The sequence below is a fragment of the Montipora capricornis genome, chromosome 6 (assembly GCF_036669925.1).
Source record: "Montipora capricornis isolate CH-2021 chromosome 6, ASM3666992v2, whole genome shotgun sequence".
Classification (NCBI taxonomy): domain Eukaryota; kingdom Metazoa; phylum Cnidaria; class Anthozoa; order Scleractinia; family Acroporidae; genus Montipora; species Montipora capricornis.
In genome coordinates, this window is record NC_090888.1 from 10,224,789 (window position 1) to 10,252,288 (window position 27,500).

The window sequence follows — 27,500 nt, forward strand, 5'->3', positions numbered from 1 at the left end:
AATTCACTTGAATCCGATAACACCGGTTCAAAAATTTTTATCGGACGATTTAAGTTTTCCTTTCATGTTTGGTGCCGTTGTAGAGCTCTATCTGCCTACTCTATCACCATATAAGAATTAAGTCATCATATTTTAATCCCGCAAAGGAAACCGAGAATGCGTTTATTAAAGTCAGAGAGATCGTACTTATCGACTATTGTCTTCCATTTGCGGCCATTCTGTACAAAATCCTGTCGGTTACATAACTTGTTCCTTCCAAGACACAGGTTTAAAAACATAAGTCATTGTAATCGGTTAACTCTGTAGTCAACAAGTCACGTTCGTCCACAAAATGTATATACGCGTTTGTCTCTACATCCTCCGCCATTTTCGTTTGATGGTAAATCGCGAACGACGCGAATCATTGCGTGGGAATTCGCTCAGCTGTCAACATTGGTAAAAATGAGGACATGTGATTGGCTATCAGTTAACCCTCGTGGGAATACCGGATCTCGCAGGAGATCTAAAAATAACTTAAGAGGGATTACGATGGGAATAGGGCCAGTATGAGGGATTACTTCTCTTACCTTCATAATCTCATGGTCTAAGTCATTGTTTCAATTGTTTAGCCTTTTGTTTTTGGCTTGGGTAGCGAACCAATCACGTTATACGTTACGAGAGCTGCTACATGACTGTAATTTCTTTGTCTGTCACCTCGACAAAGCCGCTTGCGGCCATTTTGCACCGCTTAAGTGATTATCACGTGATAATCACCTCAAGTGTAACCAATCAGCGCAGAGAATTTTTAATAATCACCTATGTAATTATACCAAACAGGATATAATGGGAGAAACAATCTATATGAAACTTAAATTGAATTGCGTAAAAATAAATATTTTTTCCAGGACTTTGTCTGGAAAAAATAATTAATCATGGATGGTTCTTGCAATGTTACTTCCCGGCTTTGCTCGTCTTATTTGGTATTGTTATACACTTAGATTGTAATGTGAAGTGCTAGTTTTCTACCCCATATGAACCATGTGGGCCCATTTCCATCAGTAGGGCTAACGCTCACATGGTTCATATGGGGTAGAAAACTGGCACTTCAGGTTACACTATAATCTGTTAACAAGATCTGTACCTTGCTTAGTTCGCATTTTTGAGCGTTAAAATAGAATTTTCGGTCGTATGTTCCTGAATGCAAGTCGCATATTTTGCTGTCCCCCATCCAGATACTAACCCCGCCGGAAAGGGATTAAGTTCAGTAAACGTTGGTTCTGGAAAGCTGTCAGAAGCTCAGAGGACAAGCTTAAGCTTGTGGTGGAAAAGAAGTTGTAAATGATCAACATGTCAGCCTTGAAGCTAAATGTTTCTCGATTTCCTTTTATTTTCTTCAATCTTCCTAGGTTTAGTATTTTACTGAACCACGTGTCTTCTCAGGGGGTAACTTGGCAAAGATATCTACCATGGCACTGTAATGATTTACGATACCAAAACAATATCGTGTACTATTAGAGCTACATATTACGCAAGGACAACTGTTACACTGTGAAATGTTTGGTGCAACTTGTCTCGCAATGTTTTGGTGACATTGTGGCGGGACAAGTTGCACCAAACATACCCTGCAACGGCCAAAATCGTTGTGAGATAAGTTGCAAGATCCGTTGCCGAAAGTAGAATTAAGTTCTACATTTCGTGCAACTTGTCTTGCAACAATTTTGGCCGTTGCAGGGTATGTTACACTGTGAAATGTTTCGTGCTACTTGTCCCGCCACAATTTCGCCTAAACATTGCGAGACAAGTTGCACAAAACATTTCACGGTGTAACCGCGCCTTAAGGCAATATACTAGCCATTCTTGTTAGATATCTACGGTGGCCCACAACTGTCACGGCAAAACCAAAAACCTCAAGGCCAAAGCAAAGACTTCATGGCAAAAGCAAATATCTCACGGCAAAAACTAAATACCTCACGGCAAAAGCAAATACCTCACGGCAAAAGCAATTACTTCATGGCAAACCCAAAAACCTCACTAGTCAGGCAGCAACAGGCAGCAAATGTCATAATATAAGGTCCCGTGGGAATTTTGTGCTGAAAGCAAACCACTGGTCTGGAAATGGTCATTGGGACCTAGTGGACATGAAAAGTTTTGGTGGCAACTTTGCAACCTGCTGAGACATGATTTATGGGGACTCAAAATTCTAACGTTTGGAGGCCTGCATGGAAACGAGGCTGGAGTAGAAAATTCCTTATACCTAAGCCTTGCGTAAACATACACAGTTGCTCACCAAACCTTGCCACGATATATATTTCGCTGCTCTTAGACGATTTTTCGGGTAAATTTTTATTTCATTGCTTGTCACGTGGCCTTTGTAGCATGGAAACGAGGCTGAAATATAACGCTCGTTATAATTTTCATATACATGAACCATTAATTACCAAACGGGACTACATTATAACAATCGATGCTCCTGTTTTTTTTTTAAATTACAAAAAATTTACATTTACACAGAAACCCATGACCCGGAGCCTACAGCTCCCATACTGGGCCTATGTAACGGCATTTTTACAGACCGATCTATTTTTAGACTATCTTTTCCGGAAAAAAACAAAGGCAGTTCCGGTTCGGTGACCCTCTGACGTCAGCTTAATTTCTTGTAATTGGTCATCGGGCTCCTGTGGGAGTCTCATTCGCGGGAAATTCAATCTAAAAATTAATCGGTCTGTGAAAACGCCGTTACACGAGCACTGTAGAGTTGTAGGCTCCGGGTCATGGGTTCCTGATTTACATTCTTGATTGACCGCTCCCCACAGGGGCTTTTCAGGGCCAATGATACACAATTAACGAAACCACGGAACAGAACTACAACAACTGTTAAGAATCCCAACTGGCCGGAGGCAAACCAGTTGGCTATTTAAAAGTGCAGCTGTGAAGTTGAACCAGGGACTACCTGGAACAAATTCAACGAGTGGTCAAAGCGGGTTTTGAACCCGGGATCTCCCGATCTCAAGGTAAGCGCCCTAACTACTTGGCCATACCGCCTCCTTTTAAGAGGTGATTAATTAAAATAATTGTCACGTGACCCGATAAACATGGAAACAAGGCTGTCAAAACTAGAAATATACATGGGCTGCATTAAGGTTGTGTAAATGAGACAGAAATGTTTAATTCATAAAGGCTACATTATTGCTGTAGGAATCAAACAGAAAAAAGAAAATGAGTTAAACTAGCAGTATTATTGCTCCAAGAATTTATCTTTCCAATGTGAGAGCAAGGCATGTATTTTTTTAAGTGGAAGAGATGATAAGAGGGAGAGGGGAGGCAATGAGATGTGTTTTCCCGTCAAACCCTGTTTTAGAAAAAGTTTTTTTTTTAATGATAGGCGGACTCTGTCAGATCACAGGGAAATGAAAATTTCCAAGGTTATCTCTGAGGAAAATATCAAGACTTTTTATTATATCACATTAAAAGTGGCCTTAACTTGTTTGGCTGTGCCAGACTTCGAGAAGAAAGGTTTACATCAACTGATGGCAACGATAAATTGCTTTACACTCCTTTCTCAGCAAGCGATGATTCAGCACTGAACTCTAATCTGCTCACCAAAGTGGTCATGTCTGAGAAAATCAAGAATGACTTGTGCCAACAGAGTCAAACAGGCCGGGCAGAAGACTGTTCCAAACGTTTGTAGATGAACGAATCAAATCAGGGAAGGTGAACCTTTGGTCGACCATGAAGAAGAGGAAGCTCCAAACTTGGATCGAAACGAAATGGCAAGGTAATAAAGGTGAAAGCAGCAGACAAGTTCGTGGAGCTCTAGGAAGATAAGTCTCTTTTCGGTCGTCTCATGATGGTTTGTAAGACATCAAGGAAGCAGTCGGCCTTTATGAGTTGTCGATAGTCCCAACGTCCCTGTTTGCTCCCAACGGTACCATGCTGCACTGCTAATGCAAGAGTCCTCTTATACACATTTTAGCGAAGCTCAAGGGGAGGGGGGGGGGGGGTCTAACAGTGGGGATACATCTGTAACCAATACCGAGAATGCAGATATGCAAGTCAAGGTCGCCATAGTTGATGCAATGGCTGAAGTCCAGTCATTAGACAAACCAGAGTGGATCAAGACTTGTAAACACCTGGCAGAACATTTTCAGCAATCGTCTCTTCAGCAAGTATGTTGACACTGAGGAACTTCGCTTAATCTTTGCCAGATAGGATGTCCCATCCTCGCTGAAATTCGCCACACTGACCAGAAGACAAGGATCCCAACACCCTCACGGTTTATTATCGCATTACCCGCTTCGACACATATCGCTAACCGCTTTTCTGGCAAAGAAGGTAAAGGAGCGTGGTTAGGCTGTTGGAAGGCAGATTGTTGTGGCATGGGGATCGGAGTGTGAAGCGACACACAAAGGCATGGGACATCTTCAAAGTGTCCATGAAGAGGCCGATACGAAGATGATACTGCATACCCTCGATGCCACCAATGATAGTGCCACGAAATTATCCATTCAGTCACCAGAGACCGACGTCCTTGTACTAGCAATCAGACGGTATACTATTCCGAGATGTGTCCAAATACCTCATTTGTGACTGGAAAGGGCACAAATCGTTGATTAATTAAGTTACAGCCAATCGTGGAAGCCCTTGGTCCTGCTAAGATAGCCGCGCTGCCCGCATTTCACGTCATCACTGGAGCTGATATTACTGGTAACTTTTCAGGGGAGGGAAAGGTGAGTGGTTGGAAGGAGTTTGACGAAACCGACGATTCCATCCTGAGTGCCCTTGATAATCTCGATCGATCGAGAGGAACAGCCCGATGCCTCAAAGATGCAATTGAAAGGTTTGTCTGGCAACTGTACCTACCGAAGACAGACATAACAAAGAGCTCAGGTGGTTCCTGTATAGAAAAGAAGCAGGGAGAGTCTTACAAATTGCCACAAACGCAAGCTGCACTGCACCAAGCTAGCTACACTGCGTGCTCATTTTCAGTTGATGGTTTGAAACAAGGATGCTGTACCAAATCCCGTGCTGCTGTCACCGAGGGATTATGGATGGGCGATGGAGGACGAGGAGTGGGTACCTGTAATGACAAGTCTAGCACCAAGCTCTCGAGGATATGATATAATACAACTTGTCAAGTGCAAGTGCTCAAAGGAGCTATGCTCCTCCAATCGATGTCAGTGCCGCAGAGCTGGGCTGTACAGACTCGTGTAGAGTGACTGCGAGAACCAGCAAAACGACGACCTTCCTCTGAGTGACGAGGACGCAAGTGATGAGGATGAGAGCAGCAATTTGTCAGAGTTAGAGTAAAGATTCGAACTGTAAATAGTGCTGAGTACATCAGTGTTAATATTTCGTATATTTATTCAACAATTGTACACGTTATCACTCGTAAAATAACTTTGGCGTGTCTATCACGCGTGTTTGCAGCTGGGTTTGATGTCTAATGTTGCAGCAAGCAAGGATTTGCTCTAGTTAACGTTTATTCGCGAAATTTACGTGACTTCGAGAAGTTCTCTCTCTCTGCCTCGTTTCCATGTTTATCGGGTCTTGATTAAAACCCACTTAAATCAACCAGGCGTATTTATCGTCATGAAGTGGTCTCGTTTTGTAAATCAACAGTTTATCATGAATATGGAAATTACAAGGATTTTTACAATTCAGCCTCGTTTCCAGGCTACAAGGTCATGCACCCACCAATTAAACAAAAAATCAATCAAGAGCAGCGAATTATATAATGTGGGAAAGTTTGATAAGCAACTGTGTATACTTACATCAGGTATAAAAGCAGGTTCTACTCCAGCCTCGTTTCCATGCGGGCCTCCAAAGGTTGGAATTTTGAGTCCCCAAAAATCAAGTCTCAGCAAGTTGCAAAGTTGCCACCAAAACTTTTCATGTTCACTAGGTCCAAATGAACATTTCTAGACCAGTGGTTTGCTTTCAGCACAAAAATTTCACGGGACCTTATAGACCTCTTTCATAATGGCGGCCAAATAAATTATTCTTGTGTTTAAATGCTAATAAGCCTTTCTAGCCTCGCTACGACGAGCAAATTTCAAAAGAATATTTGTTTCAAAACGAGGGTAGTAGGTCTAATTAACATAAATACAAAAGAATGTAAAGTTGGTTGCCATTTATGAAAGTGGTCGATAGTGAGGTTTTTGTGTTTGCCGTGAAGTAATTGGTTTTGCCGTGAGGTTTTTGCTTTTGCCGTGAAGTTTTTCGTTTTTCCGTGACCGTTGTGGGCCACCGTAGATATCTCAGTGAAAGATCAGCTCAAACTCGTAGCACAGTGGATTTAAACTGTTAACAGTTGAATTCAAGTGTTTTTCTCGAACGAGTTTCTGAGGACAACAGCACGGTAACTCCAAAAGAAATGCTTATTTTCAAACAAATCAGACAAATGGAACGATAGAAAATGAATCAGGCGAATTACGTGCAAAACGCATTTCTCTTAATTTCTTTCTTTTATGCAGATGGCGCCATTACAAGTAAGCCCCGCCCTTAATTTACAAAAGCAGTGCCGGGAGACCTATTGTTTGCTGAACACTGTGACTTCACTTTATTGAAATACGGATTGAACGGTAATACTGAAGCATTAAGGATATGGCTTATCAGCAAGGTCAAAAAAGTGTTAATTAAACAATAAAAGACTCCCTTTATAAGCCTCCAAATGCAGTCATGTTTCCGGTTGTCATTTCTTGATGCCGAAAAGAAGTACATCTCCGTTCAACCGACTTCGTCTTCTGTTAATACCAGTCTTCCTTCCAAAAGAAAAACAGAGTAAAACGAAAACTCGATGCGTAGGTCGACGGAGTACTGACCATGTCTTCTCTCCCAATTCATGTACTGCCACAGAAACTTTTCAGACTCTTGATCATTTTTCTTTGTAAAGAACTTTATCGGGTTTAGGTGGCGACAAAACGTGAGATTATCGTGCATATTTAAGTTGAATGGAAGGGCTTGATCGGAGATGCCATTGTTTTTTATAAGAACGTCTAATCAATTTGGGGCTGAGACTGAAAGTTCTTATTTTTTGGCGGCTCAATCCTGAAAACGTCAGTTCTTAGAGCGCTCTAACCTGTTCTTAAACTTGTGCGGTATGCTAACTTCGACTACATGCTGTGTTGTTGTTCAGTGTGTCATGCAATAAGAAAATCGCATTGTTAATGTTAAAAAATAATTCCTAAGTCTTTGTGTTAATTGTCATGTTAGACTGCGGTTTTACATTTCTTTTACCTTTATTTATACTACCATACAAAAACGAAAAAACGTATGAGTAAAATAAAGCGTTTTTAACTGACTGTCAGCCTGGGTATGTTCTTAAGTATGTTCTTAAAAATTCCAAAATTTAACCGGCTTAATCTCAGTCTGAAGTTTCTTATAAAAAAGGTTGTTAGAAAGAAAAGAGATTGTACATTAAAATTAAATATGCTTATTAATCAGGAGCCTCCTGGCTTAATTTAAAATCTGGTGACAGACTGGTTGTCTCGCGCTAACAAGAGAATCGTCTCAAACAGAACATAAAACACATTGCATAGTTGTTCAAAATACGAAATCTTATAGACGCCTGTCCGCGCTTTCAAATTAATCGTTGTAAACTCTTTTCAAGCACGAACTGTAGGTCCACTGTAAATAACAACTTTACAATAAAGAAAAAGCATGAAATTTGAAAGGAAATTTTCATTGGTTGATGAAAGAAATCGATCTATTAGATTGAAAGTTCTAATCCTTGGCTCGGCAGGTTTGGAGAAGTTAACAAAAAATATATATTATTGTAAAACAAATTTGTGATGGATTGTAAAACAATCAGTAATAATTTTTTTTACCAGGCTATGAAAGTTGCATTCTCTGTCCCAACTTGCCAACTTGCAGACAAAAGTTTTCACGTTGCGAAACCAGTTTTTCGACACGTGAAGGAGCCCACGGACACGTGTTAAACTGGACAACGACTGAACGAACCGCTCTCGATAATTACGTTAAATTAATGGAACAGTTCAATCAGCTGATGCCACGAAACGTTGGGACACCATACTTGGCTAAGGACTTGGCCTTATTTATAATAAACGTCGATCTTCCTTGGGAGATTCAGCACGTTCACTGTTGTAAAAGCCAATCAAAACAGAGCTATCTCAGCGTCAAGGGAATTGTGATACTTCCCGCGGGAAAAACCTGTTCCTAAAAAGAAATTTACTCGGGAAAGGGTTAGCGCGAGGCGGATGAGCGAGCGACGAAGTCGCGAGAGGTCGTCCTTTGTCCCGCGCGCCAAAACATTTACCCTGATATTCTCGTGAGGTCGACTTATGGCAAGCCAAAGGCTCCCCTCGATGAGCTCTTGGCACCACGAAATGTTATTGCAGCCTTGGAAGAGGCAGCAGAAAAGTAAAACTTTTTTCTAGGTCTAGGCAGCGTGGTCCCTTGTATCCCTGGGGGTCTTGCGAGCAATGATTGCCGAGAAAATTGGAATTGAGAGAAATGCCTGTGTCAAAGTATACACACAAATTTGTTTTGTGATGTTTCGGGCGTAAATGTCACCACAAATTGCCCAGTAATTGTAACATACGCAGTTATTGTAACATACATTAACACTAACTGTGTAGCGATCAATGCATTACGTTGGATCAACACAATTGAAACTGTGATAAGCAGAAACACACCACTGCTCGGCCAGATCAGACAACGTTCGCGAAGGCATTCTCTTCAAAATGGAACTACGGTCGGCCAAACCTAGCATGAATTCAGCGCTCAAAGTAGAAAGTAGACGCAGACAGCAGTTTCGGGCTTGTTGGCCCTCGATACATTGTCCATTACACGGTTCCTTGCTTTAAAAACTCTCTTACATCAATCGATCAGTGTCTGTTTTCAACAGGGATCAAGGGGGCTTACGTTTATCTGCCCGCCCCCGGTTTTCCAAATGCTTTTTGGTGGGCTTGACGGCAGAGCCCCGGAAGGAAAAAACTTGTGGTCGAGTGTGGTGTGGCCCTTCAACTTGAGAAACTTCCAGACATCCACCTGAAGTCGTTGGCGTTGACAAGTCGATACCAAGACTCCTTTACAGGTGGCAAGATGAGAAATGTAAAGTTTTTTTTTAACTTGCTATTGCTCTGAAAAAGGGAATCACCGTTGGGAATATAAATACGTGCAAATCTAATTTTCGTTGTTTTTTTACTTGTAAATCGGTCAGCAAAATCCCCCTTTGTTTTTTCTGACCACGTGAGCAATGACGTCAGAACTTCCTTAGCGTGAGGCGAAAAGAACTCGAACGGTATAGGCCATTTGCACTAAGAGGTCACGTGACCAATGCTTCCCTTAAACAGTGACTTGTAATCTTGCTGTTGCCAAAAATTGACAGAACACATAAAAATTATCTTACATGCGAAATTTGAGAGGAAACGCATTTAAGGGAGATATTTTATGGTACTTTGATTTTTCAACAAAGTGGCATGATTTGTCTTGTCCGCCATGTTGGAGGGCATACTCTTGCCCTCCAACAGGGCGGCCAAAACTACTTTTTGCTTATATATTGTTAAATGTTTGATAGTTGTGTTCAGATTTGCCATAATGGTTACCACTTCATGTTTTCATCGTTTTCCTTGATGTTATTGTGAAAAATTTGTGTCAGATAGCGGTAATTCATAATTTTAACAAATCAAGTTTTGGTCACGTGACCAGCTACGGACTTTCTCATTTTAAGCATATGGCGCGGGTTTGAAAAACCAAATCACTATTATTTTGTTTAAGAGATGACCCACTAATAGTGTTTCGAAGGCAAAATCATGTAACTTTCATTTTCATAAAAACGATGTCACATGACCTCTTAGTGCAAGTGGCCTATTGGGTTACACATAAGAAACGAAAAGTTTCACGGGTTGTTCTTCTCCGATTTCAACTCGTGGGCAATTGAAAATGTTACTGATGTCGTTTAGAACGACTCTTGTATGCTTTCTCCATGTCCTGGCAGCATTTTGCTCCGGTCTGGAATCAAAGGATGACGGTAAGTGGTGCGACAGTTGTTGTGTTTATCGACTGCAGATGCAAGCACGGATTTTTGGATGTTTATTGCGTTTTGGGCAAATGTGGGCTTTTCTTTCTTGAATGTCTCTGTCCCCGCAAAAAATCGCACTATTTTAATTTTTGTTTACTCAGAGTAACAGCTGAGTAGGTTTCGAAGCTAACGAAGAGTTACTGGTCGGTACAGTTAATTTTTTCGTTCTGAAGAATGGCAACGGGGAATCGATTGACATCTCGCGAAAGTTATTCTCCCTTCAGCTTGACAAGCGCCGCAGTTGTACGATATTGCACATTCCTCTTGTTCCTCCGTCGGTTCCAACTATTTAATCTTGTGAAAGCCGGTCATCACAACTTTCCTTCTCGATTGGCTTTCTAGAAGTGCCGACAGATTTTCTTAAGTAAGCTTCGCGGCTTTCTAGCTGCGCCATCTTTCATGTATGTAAATTACAAGAACCGCAATATGCTCAAAGGCATGTATTCAATTGGCTTGGAACTTTTTCTTCTCCGCAGCAATTTTATTGACCGCTGTTACAGGCGTTTTTGTTTCGCAGCTAAGAATCTGAAATTCGATCTTATGGACCATAACGTTTTTTTAGTCAGCCATACACGGCGAGTTCTTCGGCTTCTTCGTTCGATTCCACAGTTTTGATTCTAGAACAGTGCTTTCCGGCCCTTGTAAATTTCATTTATGGTGAGCGAAACTCGTGTTTTAGGCTGCATTTTCTGTTATCTGCTTGAGAAATGTAGACATTGAAAGCTAAGCTCCATCGGTTGACAGTTAAAAACTTTCTGCGCAATTTGCGAGCACAACTGTTAAATTAATTATTGTGGTTTTTGTATGAAGAAAGCATTTCCATAAAAAATCAATCGTGTTTTGCCTAATTTCCGTGCAGTCTTTTGCTAATGTTGACTGTGTCAAATTCTTAGTTGACGATTATTTTGCTTTCGAATTTAAGGATCCGGGTTTAGTTACTGAAAATCTCCCAAGGCCGCTTTGACATTATTTCGATGTTTACTTGCCGTATTTTCATCTTTCTGCGGAATTTGAATTTGTAAGCTCTAGAAAATGACTGTCTCTGTTGTTTTCTTTCCTTACGGGGGCAAATCTTGACTTGGTCCTAGATGAGGAAACTTTCGTATTTGGAAACATGATACTTCTGCTATATTTAGGCGGAATTTCCCTTCTAATCAAGTGGTTTGAATTTTTAATCAGTATTCTATTGAATTCATTCCGCTCAACTTCTTTGTCAGGGAAAGTTTATTTGCTTGATTTAACATTTTCTCAAAATATACGTCCCTTTAACCGGGAAATACGCAATACAAAAAGTATGACCTTCAATATTATTGAACACACTTCGAACGAAGGTTTTATTTTCTTCTGGTGGAATTTGACATTTGCACAGACTTTTGGCTGGTTTCTTTTGTTTACATCATATATCCTCCTGCCATTGCAGAAAACTCCAGTTTATAATATAGTAATACTACTACTACTACTACTACTACTACTACTACTACTACTAATAATAATAATAATAATAATAATAATAATAATTAACAATTATTTGCCGAAGGCGAAGTGATTATCGGTGAATATTCACCGATAATCACTGAGCCTGAGGCAAATAATTGTTTTAGTATAGATACACAGGTGATTATTTCAAAAAAGAGGGGAAAAAAACATTTCAACACGAAATCATCTTCACTTACAGTGGCAAAACGACTACTGGCAGCCATTTTGTCCGTCGAGGTGATTATCGGATGATAATCCGAGATAGCGATGAAAGCGCGCGACTTTGTATAATCACCTGTGTATTTATTATAATAATAATAATAATAATAATAATAATAATAATAGTAGCAACATTAAATTTGCAGTCAGGAACCATTTGAGCCATCTGTATACTCAACTTTCAACACAGAAATGCTTAACCTTTCTTTGGCCATTCATTCTGAGTTGAACTAAATATTCCATGTACAGTATCTGACATTTGAAGCCTACATGTATTTAAACAATAACACTGTATTCAGAGGTTTCAATAGAAGCCGGTTGCCGGCGGTATACCGCCGCCTGCTTTGCCTCACACCGCCGGCTACATGTAGTTTGCCTTGATTTTCACTGAAAATGCTATCATAAACTTGTCAAACTACCGCCTTCAATGGGCTATCATGGACACCTATTTCAGAAGTTATTGAAATCCCTGTGTATTGACGTATCAATGCATGTATGATGTAATTCAAGATGTGGCTGAAAAAGCAGATGAACAAAAATTTGCTAAAACTCATCCTATGCAGAGGGTACCCAAGATGAGAAATTGCAAATTCTCCTAATGTCAATTGCAATTAATTAAAACTACTTGTAGATCATTGGATAATGCAGTTCTAGAATTTTGATTGGTTTAGCCAGTGGTATGTGAGCCATTATACCATACTCTACAAATGTCAGTGAAAGTACACATCAATTTTTTTTTACAAGATGAAGTACAGGGAAGATTTATCCATAATTTGTGGGCATTTTGATGAAACAAATAAATTATATTTATTTCACTTGTGCTTGTTATTATGAGATGACTGTAGCCATTGTACCCTATGTTGATACAGTGGGTGATTCTTTTCAAAACAAATTTTATTGAAACCTTGACTATTAATCTGTTTTTCTCTCAGGGTTTAGTTTTATTCAAGAAGAATATGCCCGTGCAATAACAGAATATCATGCAGTCAATAAGACTGTGATGCACATAAGAGCTGTTGGTTGTCACAATAAACCAGTGCAGTACACCATCCGTGAGCAAGAGACCCCTTTCACAATTGACGAGAAGGGTCACATAATTCTTGTCAAACCACTTAACTCTGACGAAACAGATGTCTACCTTCTCCATGTGAAAGCCACAAGTGGAAATGGTAAATGTGTTGCTACCACCACAGTACTATTTGAAATCCTCAACAAGAACAAGCATGCCCCACAGTTTGAGTTTGAGGATTATTATTGTAGCATAGTTGAGAACAGCCGTGAACTGCGGATCAGTCCACCATTGAAAGTCACTGACGCCGACCATGGAGATGCAGGCAAAGTGAAGAATGTCACTATCGTCGAGGGTGGCTTACCTTTTGTCTTCACAGTGGCTGATGATGGAACTGTCCAGGGTAGAGCGACTGAAGATATAGATGCTGAAGAAGTCACTGATTACTTCTTTGATGTCATTGCATCTGATAATGGACGACCACCTCGGAGGTCTTATCCAGTGAGCTTGGAATGCGAAGTTGAGGATGTAAATGAATTTGCACCACAATTTTTGCAAGACAGCTACCAAGCAACAATTTTCCGTGGGAAGACTTATGAGAACATCATTCAGGTATGACCTGGCAATAGATACATTATTCTCGTCTAAACTTATAACTTTTGTGTCTTCTGCTTCCTTTCTGGAAAGGCATAAGTCACTTTGTCACAGTATCGTGTAAGTCTGTAACCCCCACAGGACACCCAATACCCCTGACAATTCTTAATTGGTTGGCTATCCTGTGATTCATGAGGTGTGGATAATCTCAACTTGATCTTTGAAACTTGAGTCTTGCATCTGAAAGGTTGAGATGTTCCAGCTTCATGAAAAACAAGGATAATTTATTTTTGAAGGAAGATCATTAATAAATATTATTAATATTATCATTGGTTATGCATAGTATATTATTCAGAAAATAGCATCATAAGATCAGTATTTTTGAAACCAGAGAGCCACAGAAAATTTTATCAAGTGATCAGAATTTTTTAACCGCAGACTGAAATCAACAATTTGTGAAGTGGGCTGAACATGAATGTCTGAGATCGATAGTAACAGATTTTACTCTAATGCCAGATGATTTTACTCATCAACTGTTGGTGTCCCAGGGCACCTGATGAGAGAATAGGTTAACTTGACCTATTGTCTTTGTTTTATTGGGTAGGTTTCCGCTGGAGACAAAGACATTGGTTTGACCAATGGCAAGGTCTGCGAGTACATCATTGAAGGTCTTGATCTGCCATTCACAATTAGCGAGAAAGGTGTCGTCAGTCTCAATTCTCCATTGGGTGAAGAGGCTTATGATTTGTATGAGTTTAAAGTTGACGCTGTGGATTGTGGGAAAATGATGTCATTAAGGAGTGCCCAAGTGTCCATTAGGGTTGAAACACCTTGCCACAAGGGTAAGTCTGAGTTAATGCAAAGCATGTAGTTGACAAGAGGCTACTGGATAATGTGTTGTGTAGTTTCCTCAAATACTTTACTCCATAAAGCCAACATCTGCAGATGGAGGTGCTTGTGTAACATTTTTTGGCCTTTGAGGTTACAAACTTCGTGTATACACTTGTTCTTTTTGTCACTAAATCTTTTTATTATATCTCTCAGATAATATGTGTGCTGTGATTGGCTAAATTAGCAGGCCATATTTTGTACCGCCCATTAAAATTAAAATTTCGAGAAAACATTCTCTAGCCGGTTTTTCATGTCATTTCTGTTACATAAACTTGTAAAACTGTTTTTTATCTTTCAAGCAACTATTTTAAACAGCCAAGAAGTTTTAATTTTGTTTGGATTTTGACATGACAATCTTTGAGGCAGTTGAACATTTCACTTGAGTTCAACTGCACTGTTACAGTAGTTTCCTTTCCTGCATGGCTGATTACCACAAAGATATAATAAATGTCTTATTGACCTCGTTTTTTCAGTCCTTACTGTAAAATTACGGATCCTTGTTTTTCCTGTTGATTTATGGCTCAAGAGCAAATCAACAGGTAAAACCTCGTCCGTGGTTTTACAGTACACAGTCTGAAAAAAATCAAGTTTAGTAAGAGGGACAATATTTATCCATAATGTTGACACCCTGTCATGTTTTCCAAACTTTGGATAATTATTATGAAAACCACCGATCTGTGGAATGGGCGGGAATTTACCTGTGTCTCCCCCGCCCACTTTTGCTCGTAAATAGTTCAAATTCTTGAGAGGTATTGCGTTGAATGCCATGGCAGACCCAAGTGTGTGACAGACTGTATAATCATGGAAAAGTTCTAGGAGAAGACGAGACGATTATACAAGACGTCGGAAAAGGTTTATTTGTGGGAAGTTTTTCTGCGATTGCCAAATTAAGAAAAGAGAGTTAAATTTTGAAAAGGTATTTTTTCATTGTTGCGGTCGTTCCGGTACACCTAAGCCCGTGGGAAAGGAATTTTATCAAAATCTTTAACAAAAGTGAGCGGGGCAGTGATTTGGTAATTCGGACCCATTCAACAGATACATGTAGGTGGTTTTCGTAGTAACTGACAAAATAAAAGGAGCCACACCATAGCGGTTGAGACAAAGAAAATCTTGTCATAATAGTTGTTATTATACTACAGACTACAGTGTGTTGACAACCATAGTTATCAGAGGGTTTTTTGGTAGGCTGCTGTGTTGGAAAAGTAAAGGGTAAAAAACAGGGAAAATTAATATATCTACTATTGTATCAAGCGATGCAATGTTAATAGAGTGGCCAACCAAGAGAGCAAAGAAAGTGGTGTTTTCTTTTGCCTGCTGCTTGCTGCTTTTGACAATCCTTTTTTACACATCGTAACATGGATTTGTGGTGTTTCGTGTAAAAGGCAGTAAAACAAAAGATAGCCTGTCTCAACAGGACTATTTGTTGCAGATGGCAAGACTTGGCTTTTGTTAGTTTCTTGGCAGACAGCTGATTTTATTGAAATGCCTTTAGCTGGAGAGTTATGTTAGAAGATTGAAAGATTCCCAAAAAAAAAAACAAAACAAAGAAAAAACAAAATGCTCCTGAGTTCCTCAACAAGTTTGTGAATATGCTTGTTCTTGTAGAGCAAAGAAGTTGCAGAATTATTTTTTAATCTTTGTTCAAAACATCACTGCAAAAATTCTGTCTCGAAGAAAAAGATTCATAATATACTATTTGTTATTTTTTGTCATTAATTATTTATGTGAACTGTCTGAATCATTGAATTTTGTTGCTTGTGCCAAGAGAAATTATTTAGTGAGCTCGTTCATTTCCTATATTTTATATTGGTGGTATGAAATCGAATTGAATTTTTATAAATGAGATTTCAATGCAGTGTATTCCGATTTAAGAGCTTTACAATAATTATTGATGTGTTGCTTTCCAAGAAAATTCATATTTCTCCTGAGTGACTACCCTGAATGAAAATTTGTGACCTTCTTTGGGAAAACCGGGCTTAATGAAATTTGCATTAGAATGCATTTCAATGCATTTTGAATGCATTACAATGCATTCCAACGTTCGCCAATGATTCGTAATGCACTTACAACGTTTCCCATGGATCGTTGGCAGTTTTAATGTTTCATAATGATTTTCCAACATTTTTCAACGCATTGGCAACGTTTCCAAACATTTAAATTCCAAAGGCGTTTCCACTATGACCTGGTAATTATAAACATCAGCAGATCCGTGCATTGAAAATACACTACGTTTTGGAGCGACTTCAGAATACGTCGCCACTTCCTAAGCAAATTAGCAGTTATGTTGCTTTTTTCAGCAATGATAATTTTGAAAACAAAGTCCCGATTTTAGGTAGATTTATGTTATCAAAGATGACAATAACAGCATTAATTCATTAGGTTCTGTAGATTTTCATCCAAAGAAATGTAGCATTTCAAGTTGTTTTCAAAGCCGAAGTAATGATACATTCAAAGCGGTGTGTTCATATGAGAGTTCTTTGCTATAAATACGATAAAAGAGTTCTGTATCATCATTTAAGATCCCGAGGGGGCAAAAAAGCTCGTGAAAAACTCCAGGCGAGTGGTTAAGTTAAACAGATATTTTTCAGTTGAAATTTGGTAAGTTCAGCATCATTCAATCACATTTAATTTGGCGTTCGGGCAGGGTGGGTCTTCAATCTTTGGTCTTCATTTTTGGAGTCTTTATTGTCAATTCTACCTATTCCAAAACTCGAAGCGCTCTACCTCAAATAATTTCGAGAACTCCAGCATTGGGAACTCCAAGGATGCATAGCAGGATTTTCGTATACCGGCTTCTTTAGGTACCTGCTTGCAGCCGTCACGCCATGCGCTCCTCTCTGATTGGATGATGATTTCTTATTAGCCAATCACAGAGGAGCAAATGTTGTGATGCCGGCAAGCCGTCACACCAAAATCCAACTACGCTTCCTTGGAGTTCCGAATGCTGGATTTTTAAAATTTTATTTGAGGTCCAGCGCTTTAAGTTTTGGACGGATTTCAGATATAATGGCATGAGAGGAAACCTCTGGGTGTCAGCTTGCTTGGTGCTTGATTTGAAACCTATACGATGGGAATTTGTGAGTTTCAGCTTGATTGGTGCATGATTCGAAACCTGTACGATGGGAATTTGTCAGTGAAAATCGGCTTGGTGCTGGAGCGATCCGAAATCGAGCTTTCCACCCTTGTCTTTCTATCGGTACGCAGAGGTGAACGTCGAACACAAACCCTTCATTTTTCTCGGTATTTTTATTTTTTTAAAAAGCTCTCTACTACATGTAATTCTACTAAGTTGTAGAAGGACACGGCCGAATTCTACTCGTGACAATCAGTCATCATTGACACTGTTGGAGTGTTTTGTGGATGTATCCTAATGCAGCTAAAAAATAATGATTCTTATCAACGTTTGTAAACGTTTTCTGAATGTTTGAAATGATTTTTCAATGGTATGGAACGAAGTAAACTGATTGACATCTTCACTCTTTGGCCATCAAAAAGGAAGGCTTTCAAGCCACACAAACCTAAAATTTGGAAGAAGCTTTGAAAAGATCATTTTATGCATAAAGCGATTAATGATGGTAATAGGACTGAGTAGAGCACAATTCAGGGAGTAATTGGGTGAGTAATTTAAAAATATGTGCTCCACCTATTTGAAATTTCGAGCATGATTACTCCCTGAATTGTACGGCCTGAGGTCCTATTGTAAACAATAGTCATAATTATCACAAAGTACAAGATGACAGTGATAAAATTGTTATAGCTTAATCACCTAATCATTTCTTAGTTTTTCAAAAAAATATCTCTGGAAAAAGATAAACGAGTCAAGTACATGTACAACTAATGCGTTCTTGATGACACGTACAACTGTCCAATTATAAGGTGTCCAATTACAAATTGTCTTATTAATGCTGAAATCAGGGCTGTTGATAACCAATCAGATTCAAGAATTTCGCACAAGTTACAATTAATTGCTTGATAGGTTTTGTACTATTGGTCAGGCTAAAAAGTTGTCAAAACCACTCACTGTGCATGAGGAATTTGATTAGGATTGTCAAAATTAGCCAGCTGTCAGCAAAAATACCAACCTACAGAACTGGTCAAAAGTGACAGAAGTTGACAGTCTTGGAGCAATCGTCATGTGAATCTGGTATTGACGATGGAGTGAAGAATGGACACTTGATATATTCAAATGCAACTTGACACTTGAATCTCATTGGAAGCACTGTATTGTTATTTGACGAAGTACCAATGTGAGTTCTTGACGAAATGTCACAGAATTACAGTCGAGGGGACGCTGCACCAATCAGTCAACTAATTCCCTCCTGAGAGCAAGACTTGTAGATTTTGCTCTTTCTAGTGCCAGATGATTCTGCCCTTCAGCTTAGGGGTAAATGGGCTTCTGTGATTTTCATAATTCTGCAGAAAATCATTTTCATATGCCAACAGCCAAACTGCATTTTGTCTTCCATCAATCAAATTAAATCAATAAATTATTGATGGGTTGACAACCTTTGGTCCCCATGGTACATTTGTAGATTCAAACTCGTCGCCTATGGAAAGCGATGGAATATGTACAAATCATATAACGGTATCGAGCTGTGAACTAATTCACTTTCCGTAGCCGAAGTCGATCTGCCCAGCTATGTTTGGAAATTTGATTGATGGAAGCCAAAACACAGTTTGGCGCTTAGGTGAGATTCTGCAGAATTATGAAAATCCTAAATTATTGTAGTTTCATTTAAATGAATTAACAAAATAATGCAAGGCTAGTAATGTAACTCAATACTACTCTGTCAACTTATTCTTGACTGGTGCTGTCTTCAACTAGTGACTCTGTTGCACTAATTAAAATGGGGCTTTGGCGAACCGTTTCAACCTTATTTGGGTTGGATTCCTTGAGCCACAATGATGCACCTACAGTAGTGCTTGTCATTTGGTTCTCTGGATGAGAGGATGCTTATGGATTGAAATTTGAAAAGCAAGTATTATTAAGACTGAGATTTTCAATAAAATATCCAGTGGGAAGAAGAAGACACCCTTCAAACATCTAGATTCTTGTCTGGATTCATGTCATGGTTTAAAGGATGTCACAATTTTATTTTTTAGAATTTATTCAACCTACCAACCAGGAACTGGTGCTTCAGCAATGCACTGGGAAAGTGTATGTTACTCCTAATACCACGCTGAATGAGTGCGCCGCAAAGCAAAGAAATGCTCATTTCTCTGCCAACGTTACACTGGAGACAAATGCAGGAATGGGTTGTGACAGGGAGACCTTTGAGGCTTCAGATTCCTACACAATCTGCGGAGCTGATGACTTTATCAATTTGCTGCCTGAACCTGGAACTGGGAGGGAATGGACTAAGACGTTGGTAATGAAGGGAAAGAAGCATAAAGGAGGTTTGTAATAAAGTAGAGCTTTTGCTGAGCAGAGCAGAGCTTATCACTTGACTGGCAAAACATGAAAACTTCTTTTGTGTAGCTGTGATCCATCTACGTAAACTCAGGCACTAGTGATGCCTGTGACTCACACAGCCCAAAATCTATGACTATGATTGTTAAGTGGTTCTATGCATAGTTGACAAATAAAATCGTCTGGCGTTAGAGAGGAGGTCATTTGAATCAATGGAGGAGGGGGAGCCAATGAGTTAATATAGAGAAAAGGTAGTACACCCCTATACATGACTCCCAAGGAACCTTTGGGGGTGGGGGTGGGAAAGAGCTGGGGGGTGTGGTGATGACTCAAGTGCACACCACTCCCAGTGTACCACAGTAATTGCACACTATAAATTATGCAGAAACCTGCAGTACTTATGAACTTCTTGTTGGTTTTCAGAAAAAGATGGCTTCTTCTTCGATGGCAAAAAGTATGTTGAAATTCCTGATAATGTGGTGCCTGATGATATTGGTGACAAATTCACCATCAGCACATGGATCAAGATGAACAAGGCCAAGGGTCAGCAAACTATCATCGCCAACACCGACAAAGAACGCCTTGATCGTGTACACTTCTCTCTATCAACTTCTGGGGCCAAGCTTTTGTTTGTGCACAGGCGTGAAGCAATCCATGCCAGCCGCGATCTCTACTGCAATGCAGAATTCCAGTACAAGCCAGAGATCTTTGATTTTATGTGGCATCATATTGCTGTCATTGCAGACGGCTGCTCTGCCAAACTGTATATCGACGGAGTACATCAGCAACCAGTCATTTCCATTCCTGATTGGACTCTACACAAGTCAACCATGAAGAACATGTTGACAGTTGGTGCCCGTTATCTCGCAAAGGAAAAAGTTTACAGTGAAAAGTTTTCTGGATATCTTTCTGGACTTGTGATCAAGCCTAACAGTGTTTTGAATGGACAGGTAGGATGCTATAAATTTGTTTCATTAACAAACAGCCTCCATTACTAAGGAAAATTGTCTGGTGTTAGACAGAGTTAACAACTGCATCGCTAAATGGATGTTGGGTGCTTGAGACATCCTGGAGCCTCCACTTTCGGCAGCCAGCTCCAAGATGGAGACTGTACCCATGGCCCCTCTTAGGGGGGTGCGGGACTGCTAAACGCTCCACACAAAATGAGCTCTACAACCCAAAGCACAAGGAATCTGACGCATGCGCAAATGTAACATTTAAGTGCTGACAATAACTAATTGTAGGCCCTAACCTCATTAAAATCAACTGGCTCCCACAAGACCTCTATAACTCAGTGTGAGCATCTGAACTACTGCAGTAATCAGAAGGTGGAAAGTTTGACTCTTGCAAAGGAGCTCTTGGATTTTTTTCCGAGTATCTACAGGTCAACATTGAGAGGAAAAAGTCTCAACATGTTTTTTGGTCCTTTTTACAGGTTTTGCAGTGTGTAACCAGGTGTAGGGAACATGTAAATGTTGATGGCCCACTGCCAGAGAATTTCTTCGCTAAGACGATTGATTTTGGACAGATAGAAATCTCTGGCGAAGGAACACCAGAGGACTTTGTTAAGGTGCTGAACAATGTTGTCTACGTTAATGAGCGGCTGGTGCCTACACCAGGAAAGCGCACTTTGAAGATCTCTACCAAGATTAACCACGAAAAACTTGCAGATATCACAGTTGCCATCAATGTGGCTGGAAACACTCGTCCAGTGATTGTGGTGAAAGGCTTGGATTCAGATATTGATTTGAGCTGGGAGAAAAGGAACCTTTTGAAGGAAACAGGCCTACATATCTTTGACACCCTCGAAATTGAATATGATGGCTGTGAGAATGACGATGAAACACCAGTCGACAAAGTGCGGTATTTGGACAGGGCAGTGGTGACAGTTGACCCTCCATTCAAGAAAGGCGAGAGTTTCCTTTTCCCCCAGGGTATTGTGGGTTTGAAGAAGCAGAAGGGATTGAGTGTGAGTTACAGCAACAAGGAGTTGGTGATCCGAGGTGTTGCCCATTTCTCTGAATATGAAGATGTACTGAGAGAAACAGTGTATTCTCACCAGAACCCAGCTTATGCCATGGATCACAAATTTGCAGTAAGTGTTGGTTAAAGGTATTCCCTTCAATGGTACACACACTGTAATATTGAAACGCTCTTGGAATACAATGTAATTATAAATTTTCAAGAATTTGTGTGTGTAAGTCAGATCACTCCAGTTGTGAAGAATTTACATTGGCTCCTGGTGAAAGAAGGAATTATTTTTCAAATTCTCCCAGTCACGTACAAAATCCCTTCATGGCTCTGCTCCAGCCTATTTAAAGTAGCTTCTAGTTAACTATGCAACTCAGCATCTACTAAGGTCAAGCAGTTTTAACCTGTTGTCTTTCCCAAGGACTAAAACGGCTACCTGTGGCGACAGATCTTTCTGGGTCATCGCTCCAAAGCTTTGGAATGATCTACCTATTTCAATCAAACAATGTTCTACTGTTGACTGTTTTATTTTAAAATTAAGATTAAAAAATTTTCCTTTTAATAGTATTTATAATTAGATTGATGCTTTAGTTAGGTACGTGATTGTAAAAAGCATTCATAAGCACCTCATCATCATCATTATTATTATTATTATTATTATTATTATTATTATTAGGTATGTGGGAGGGGTGGTGGCCTCATGGTTAGTGCGCTTGACTCCGGATCGAGTGGTCCGGGTGCGGGTCCTGGCCGGGGACATAGTGTTGTATTCTTGGGCGAGACACTTTACTCTCACAGTGCCTCTCTCACCCAGGTGTCTAAATGGGTACCAGCTAATCCAATTTCTTGGGGTAACCTTGCAATGGACTGGCATCCCATCCAGGGCGGAGTAAAAATACTCCTAGTCGCTTCATGCTGCAGAAACTGGAGATAAGTGCTGGCCTGATGGGTCTTCTATGCTGGTAGCGGACATTTAGACTTCCATGCATTGTAAAAAGCATTTGTAAGCACCTTGTTGTTATTATTATTATTATTATTATTATTATTATTATTATTATTATTATATTATTAGAAGTGATGATGAAGATGAAAAATTAAATTGTGTCAGTTGTAGTCATACAACTTCTTTCATTGATTACAAATCGATATCAAAGTGCTTTGGTGCCTTTCGTGAATGCATAGCAATCTTCATGAAGAAATGTATGTCCGGTTAGAGGACCGACCGTGTTCTTTCATTTTGGACAATGACAAAGATAATTATTGTAAAGCTCTGACTGTTAATTAATCTTTTTGTTACGGAATTAGATAGTGAATTGACTTTCTCACAGTTGAAGTAATTTTATTCTTACATTAATTAATTTTGTTGTGGTATAGGTCTCAGTGTCCACACTTAATGGCAGATGTTTGAGTGACAAGGAACTGCGTCGCCTCAGTGTCATCCACAAAAACAGAGAACTTGAGAAGTATAACATTCATGCTGTCAAGAGCAATTTGGAGGAGAAACAACTGCCTGGATTTGTGTCAATGGAGGGTGGTTTTGACTCTACATCATCTGATGAAGGCTTGGGTGGTGGTGTCATGGCTTTGATCATAGTTTGCAGTCTTGCCGTCTTTATTGTCTTGGTTGTGATAGGCATCTACAAGTACCGCCAGTGAGTTAAAATTAATCTCTGGCATTTAAACCGATTGCAGGGCTTGACACAAGTCCTTCAGCTTTAAGCTTATTCACTAGTAACAGATAGAATGTGTTCATAAAAATGGCGGCCAAGTAATTATTCTTTTGTCTTTATGTCAATCATCCTCACTAGCCTCGTTAGCCCAAACAAATTCAAAAGAATTTTTGCTCCAAAGTGTGACAAGTGAGGATGATTAGCTCAAAGACAAAAGAGTAATTTCTTGGCAGCCATTTATGAATACGGTCTATTTGATCCTAGAACATTTTGCTGTCATGTGATCAAGTTTCCTCCGCAGACCAGTGATTGACGTAATGTTTAAAAAACGAGCAGTAGTGTTTTATCGGGGTTTAAAAACACTGGGCGTAGCCGAGTGTTTTTAGACCCGATAAAACATGTGCTGTGAGTTTTTTTGAACGGCTTCAAAAATATTCCACAGAGAGCGTGTCCCTCAGGACTCAAAACAATGGTTCAAATTGTAAGAGGTGAATATTAGCATACAAGAAAAACAAGCTATGCCTTATTAGTATTCTTTATATAAAGAATACTAACGAGGAGTGTTTTATCAGGATATAAAGCTCATACACGTGACGTTTTATCGATGTTTTGATGGGCCGTTAGGCTCATGAATTATTAATGAGTTTTTGAACCATGGAAAATGTCAAAATGAGTGACGTTCTTTATTTAGGGGACACCCGAAAACAAAAGTTCTTGATACTACACCCATTTTAACACCTTTTTTTTAAAAAAGGCAATGGAAAACCTTGGGCCTTTCTTTGTCATTATCCTTTGGCCTAAGCACAGTCCCCATTGGCAGGGTGAGCTGTTTGCATGTCATGCCTGGATGCAATAACCCAGAAACAGGATTAGGTTCATGATACATGTATTTCTGAGGACACCTTTTAACTCTGCTTTGGGAAGGATCTCTTTGGAATTTTGTTTAGGCAGCACATTCCATTAAGCTGAAAGGGTTGTGTTTTAGTTCCTCTTCACAATTTTTGCTCATGTCCCAGGGCATTAATGGATATTGCTAAGTTCGGTCACAATGTACTCAACCTTTTCTCCAGTTTCACAGATTCCTCTGCTTAAAAATACTGAGCACACAAAGTTTTTGTTTTCTGTAGGAGACCAGCCACTGTTAAGGTCAATCCCCCAGGAGAAGAAAATGGGGACATGTACTGGGATGACACTGGCCTGAGTGGTGTGCGTATTACACTCAATCCCATGCAGAAATTCCAGGAACTGGACTTGAATGAAGATGGTGCCAACACAGACAATGCAGAGACCGAAGATGAAGAGGGCGGAGCCACCAAGGGTCTGCTGGAATGGGATAACTCTGATATCTAAACAGCCACTTGCTCGTTGCCAGACAACATCATATCTGTTGTTTTCTTTAATATGGACGAGTGAACTCTGGTTAAGGACTTCACACCTCCTGCGGCATCATCTCATCTTAGATAGAGTCGCTGGTGTCAAAGTCCATTTTTTTCCTTTATTGTATTGTGTCAGCACAATGCTTCTTTAAACGTGTGGTTTCCTTTTGTAGCATTTCTTTGTTGGGTTTTTGTAGAGTAGCATTTTTCTAGAAAAGGTGTGTTGGGAAGTCATGGGGGTTAAGTGTGATAAAATTATCTGGTATCATGTGTTCATAATTATTTGTTTTCGATGCAGAGAGAAAATAATCTTGGATTCTTAAAAAAGGAAATCAATGGAAAAATGCACTAGCTACAAACTGTGGTAACATTGAGCCATTTATGTTCTAATTTCTTTACAAATTGTTTTGGTCAAGATTTTACTTCAAGGAAATGTAACCTATAACTATTTAATCTTTGAACGTGACTAGTGACAAGAATAACATAACTTTGATTGTAGATTATTATTCTTAGAGACGATTACATAAAATTATTACCTGTAGACATAACGTAATCTGTGCTCATTGGGCAATTGACTCTTACTTCTTGATATAGGCGTTTCTGAAAACTGAACTGATTGCCAACAAAGTAATCCTTAGGATTGAATGTTGTTATTTGTGATGTGCAATCAACCTCTAGAGACACAAGTAACCCCCCCCCCCCCCCCGGGATCTGTTGTTTGTGTCATCCAACAATTGGCAGCGATGAATTAACATGCCAACCACCTATCACCTGGTTGCATACAATTACGTTTATCAAAAATTTCTGTGTAAATTTCAATTAGTTTTGTTAATTTGATCACCCAATATTTTTTGTAATTTTTTAGTAACCAATTTTTTTATGGTCGTATGTGAATCCTTGCAGTTAAGGAGCAATTTGGGTTAGACTTTCATATACCGGACTAAAATGGCAGAGGACAGAAGAATAATTGTTTTTCCGATTAGGTCTTGCTAAGTAGGTATTGTTATGTTCGCTTTTTCTTTTGTTTTATGGACATTGGTTATTTCAGATCCGGTATATGAAACACCAGCCGTAATTTACGATAAAGTGATTTTGTTTTGGTCAGTTTTTAATTTTGTTTGCTTCCTTAATAATGTGACAAATATAATTTTTCATTAGGTTTTCCATATTTTTTGACTTTATCTACCTTAATTATGTAGCTGTGAATATATACGCTTAAGATTTGGTAGGATGTAGTGTGATGTACGAACTTGCATGTCAATTCTTGTATGTGCTGTTTTTTGATAGAACTTTAGTTTCTAGCTGCTAGAGGTAAATTGCTAGCCTGTGTAGTGATTTCTTAAACGTATAATTTAACATGGCCAAAGCATGACTAATCTTCCCTTCAGCAAATTGACAATGAGTTGGTAAGAGATCTGACGGGGCTTGTCTATGTAATCACACAATTATGCACAATGTAATCTTTAGCTTCCTTACTGAGGGAGAATATTGTACTCAATAAATCTTGTCTGTGTTAGTCGAGAAAGTGTTATAGTACTTCAGAAACATGTTTTCCTTCCCAAAGCAGCATGCTGTCTCGTGGCAAGCTCATGTTCTCAACATGACCTTCATAGAACCTTTCCCTTCGCCTTGCGGATACAACGATACTCACTGTTTACTAGTATTTCTTGAGGTATTCCAATTTGCTAACCTCTGGATCAAAAGAACCCTTCATTTTGAGAAACCAATCATCCTCTGGTTGATTTTCAAATGACAACTGGTGACAAGGAGCTGAACATCATCATAATATTTGAATATATTATAGTAACATGAAGGTCACCTTTTTTGAAGCCAGATGACACTGTCATAGAGCCTCAATAGGGAGCTTACGAAACGACGACGCCGACGGCAACGACGACGCTACAAAACAATAGGTTTGGTGAGCAAAAACAATGGCTCTGCACGTGCGTTTTACATTTTGGTACATTTCTTTGCCGTCATCTCCTAAATAAGGGAGGGGAAATGACCAAATTCAAGGTTCTGTGGAGGACGTTAGCACATGACGATCAATTTTCAGTTCTCTCTGTACACTTCCAACCCACTCATACCAGTTTAATTCCTCGACAGTTACTACACAATTTTAACGCGAAACGACATGAAATAGTTTCGTAGTGATATGAATAACGCGAACTCGTATTTTTAAATGAAGTCCTCGTAGCTGTCGTCGTTCTCGTTTCGTAAGCTCCCTAGTGACACGAGTTGGAGCAGGCCGCGTATGGTATCACGGGAGACTGGACCCGAAGCAATTGGAACTGGTTAACACACCAGAGAAGCCTCCAGTGATTGTTCGAAACTGCACTTTTTCAAAATCAAGGCCGATGTGAGGTGGACATAGGCTCATAGCATTCAAAACACATTGCAACATCGCACGCAGAGATCTGAAACTTTGGGATGATGATGATAGACCATCTTCGAGTCCATGTTTGGCTCCTTTTCAAAGAGAGTCGAAGAGTGAAGTTTTTGTGATGGTAATTAGTTCTACTTTACATATGTTCATAACAAGAACTTTAACTCGCTTTGATGAGGAGGCAGACATGACTCAGAAATGGCCTATTGGTTGGGGAGGAGTGGTTGAGGAACTATCCCACAAAAAACGAGGTTGGATGCATTCCCGACCTCAGTCCCAAGTCAAATTTCAGTTTGTCGGCTTTTTATGTCACCAAGTTTCAGTGGAGTTCCAAAATTTCGACTATCCGGTTGTGTTTGTAAAATTTTTGGCCATGCATTAAGGACTGCTATATGGGCTCGCGGCCTTTGCCGTCAACCCACCTTATTTTACAACAAAGAAAATTCATTTCCTTGAGAATTGTAGAGCTGTTTGTTT

The 27,500-nt window shown here is 39.6% G+C and overlaps 1 protein-coding gene across 1 annotated transcript; it reads left to right on the forward strand.

Annotated features, from left to right (window-relative positions):
• The first annotated feature begins 9,808 nt into the window (after positions 1 to 9,808).
• Positions 9,809 to 26,162, forward strand: LOC138051496 (calsyntenin-1-like). The gene is made up of 8 exons (XM_068897707.1): positions 9,809 to 9,970; positions 12,649 to 13,337; positions 13,924 to 14,161; positions 19,314 to 19,607; positions 20,044 to 20,570; positions 21,056 to 21,715; positions 22,966 to 23,243; positions 24,389 to 26,162. Exons 1-8 carry the CDS (start codon positions 9,883 to 9,885, stop codon positions 24,609 to 24,611), a joined length of 2,997 nt encoding a protein of 998 aa, XP_068753808.1. The 5' UTR covers positions 9,809 to 9,882; the 3' UTR covers positions 24,612 to 26,162.
• The last annotated feature ends 1,338 nt before the right edge of the window (positions 26,163 to 27,500 follow it).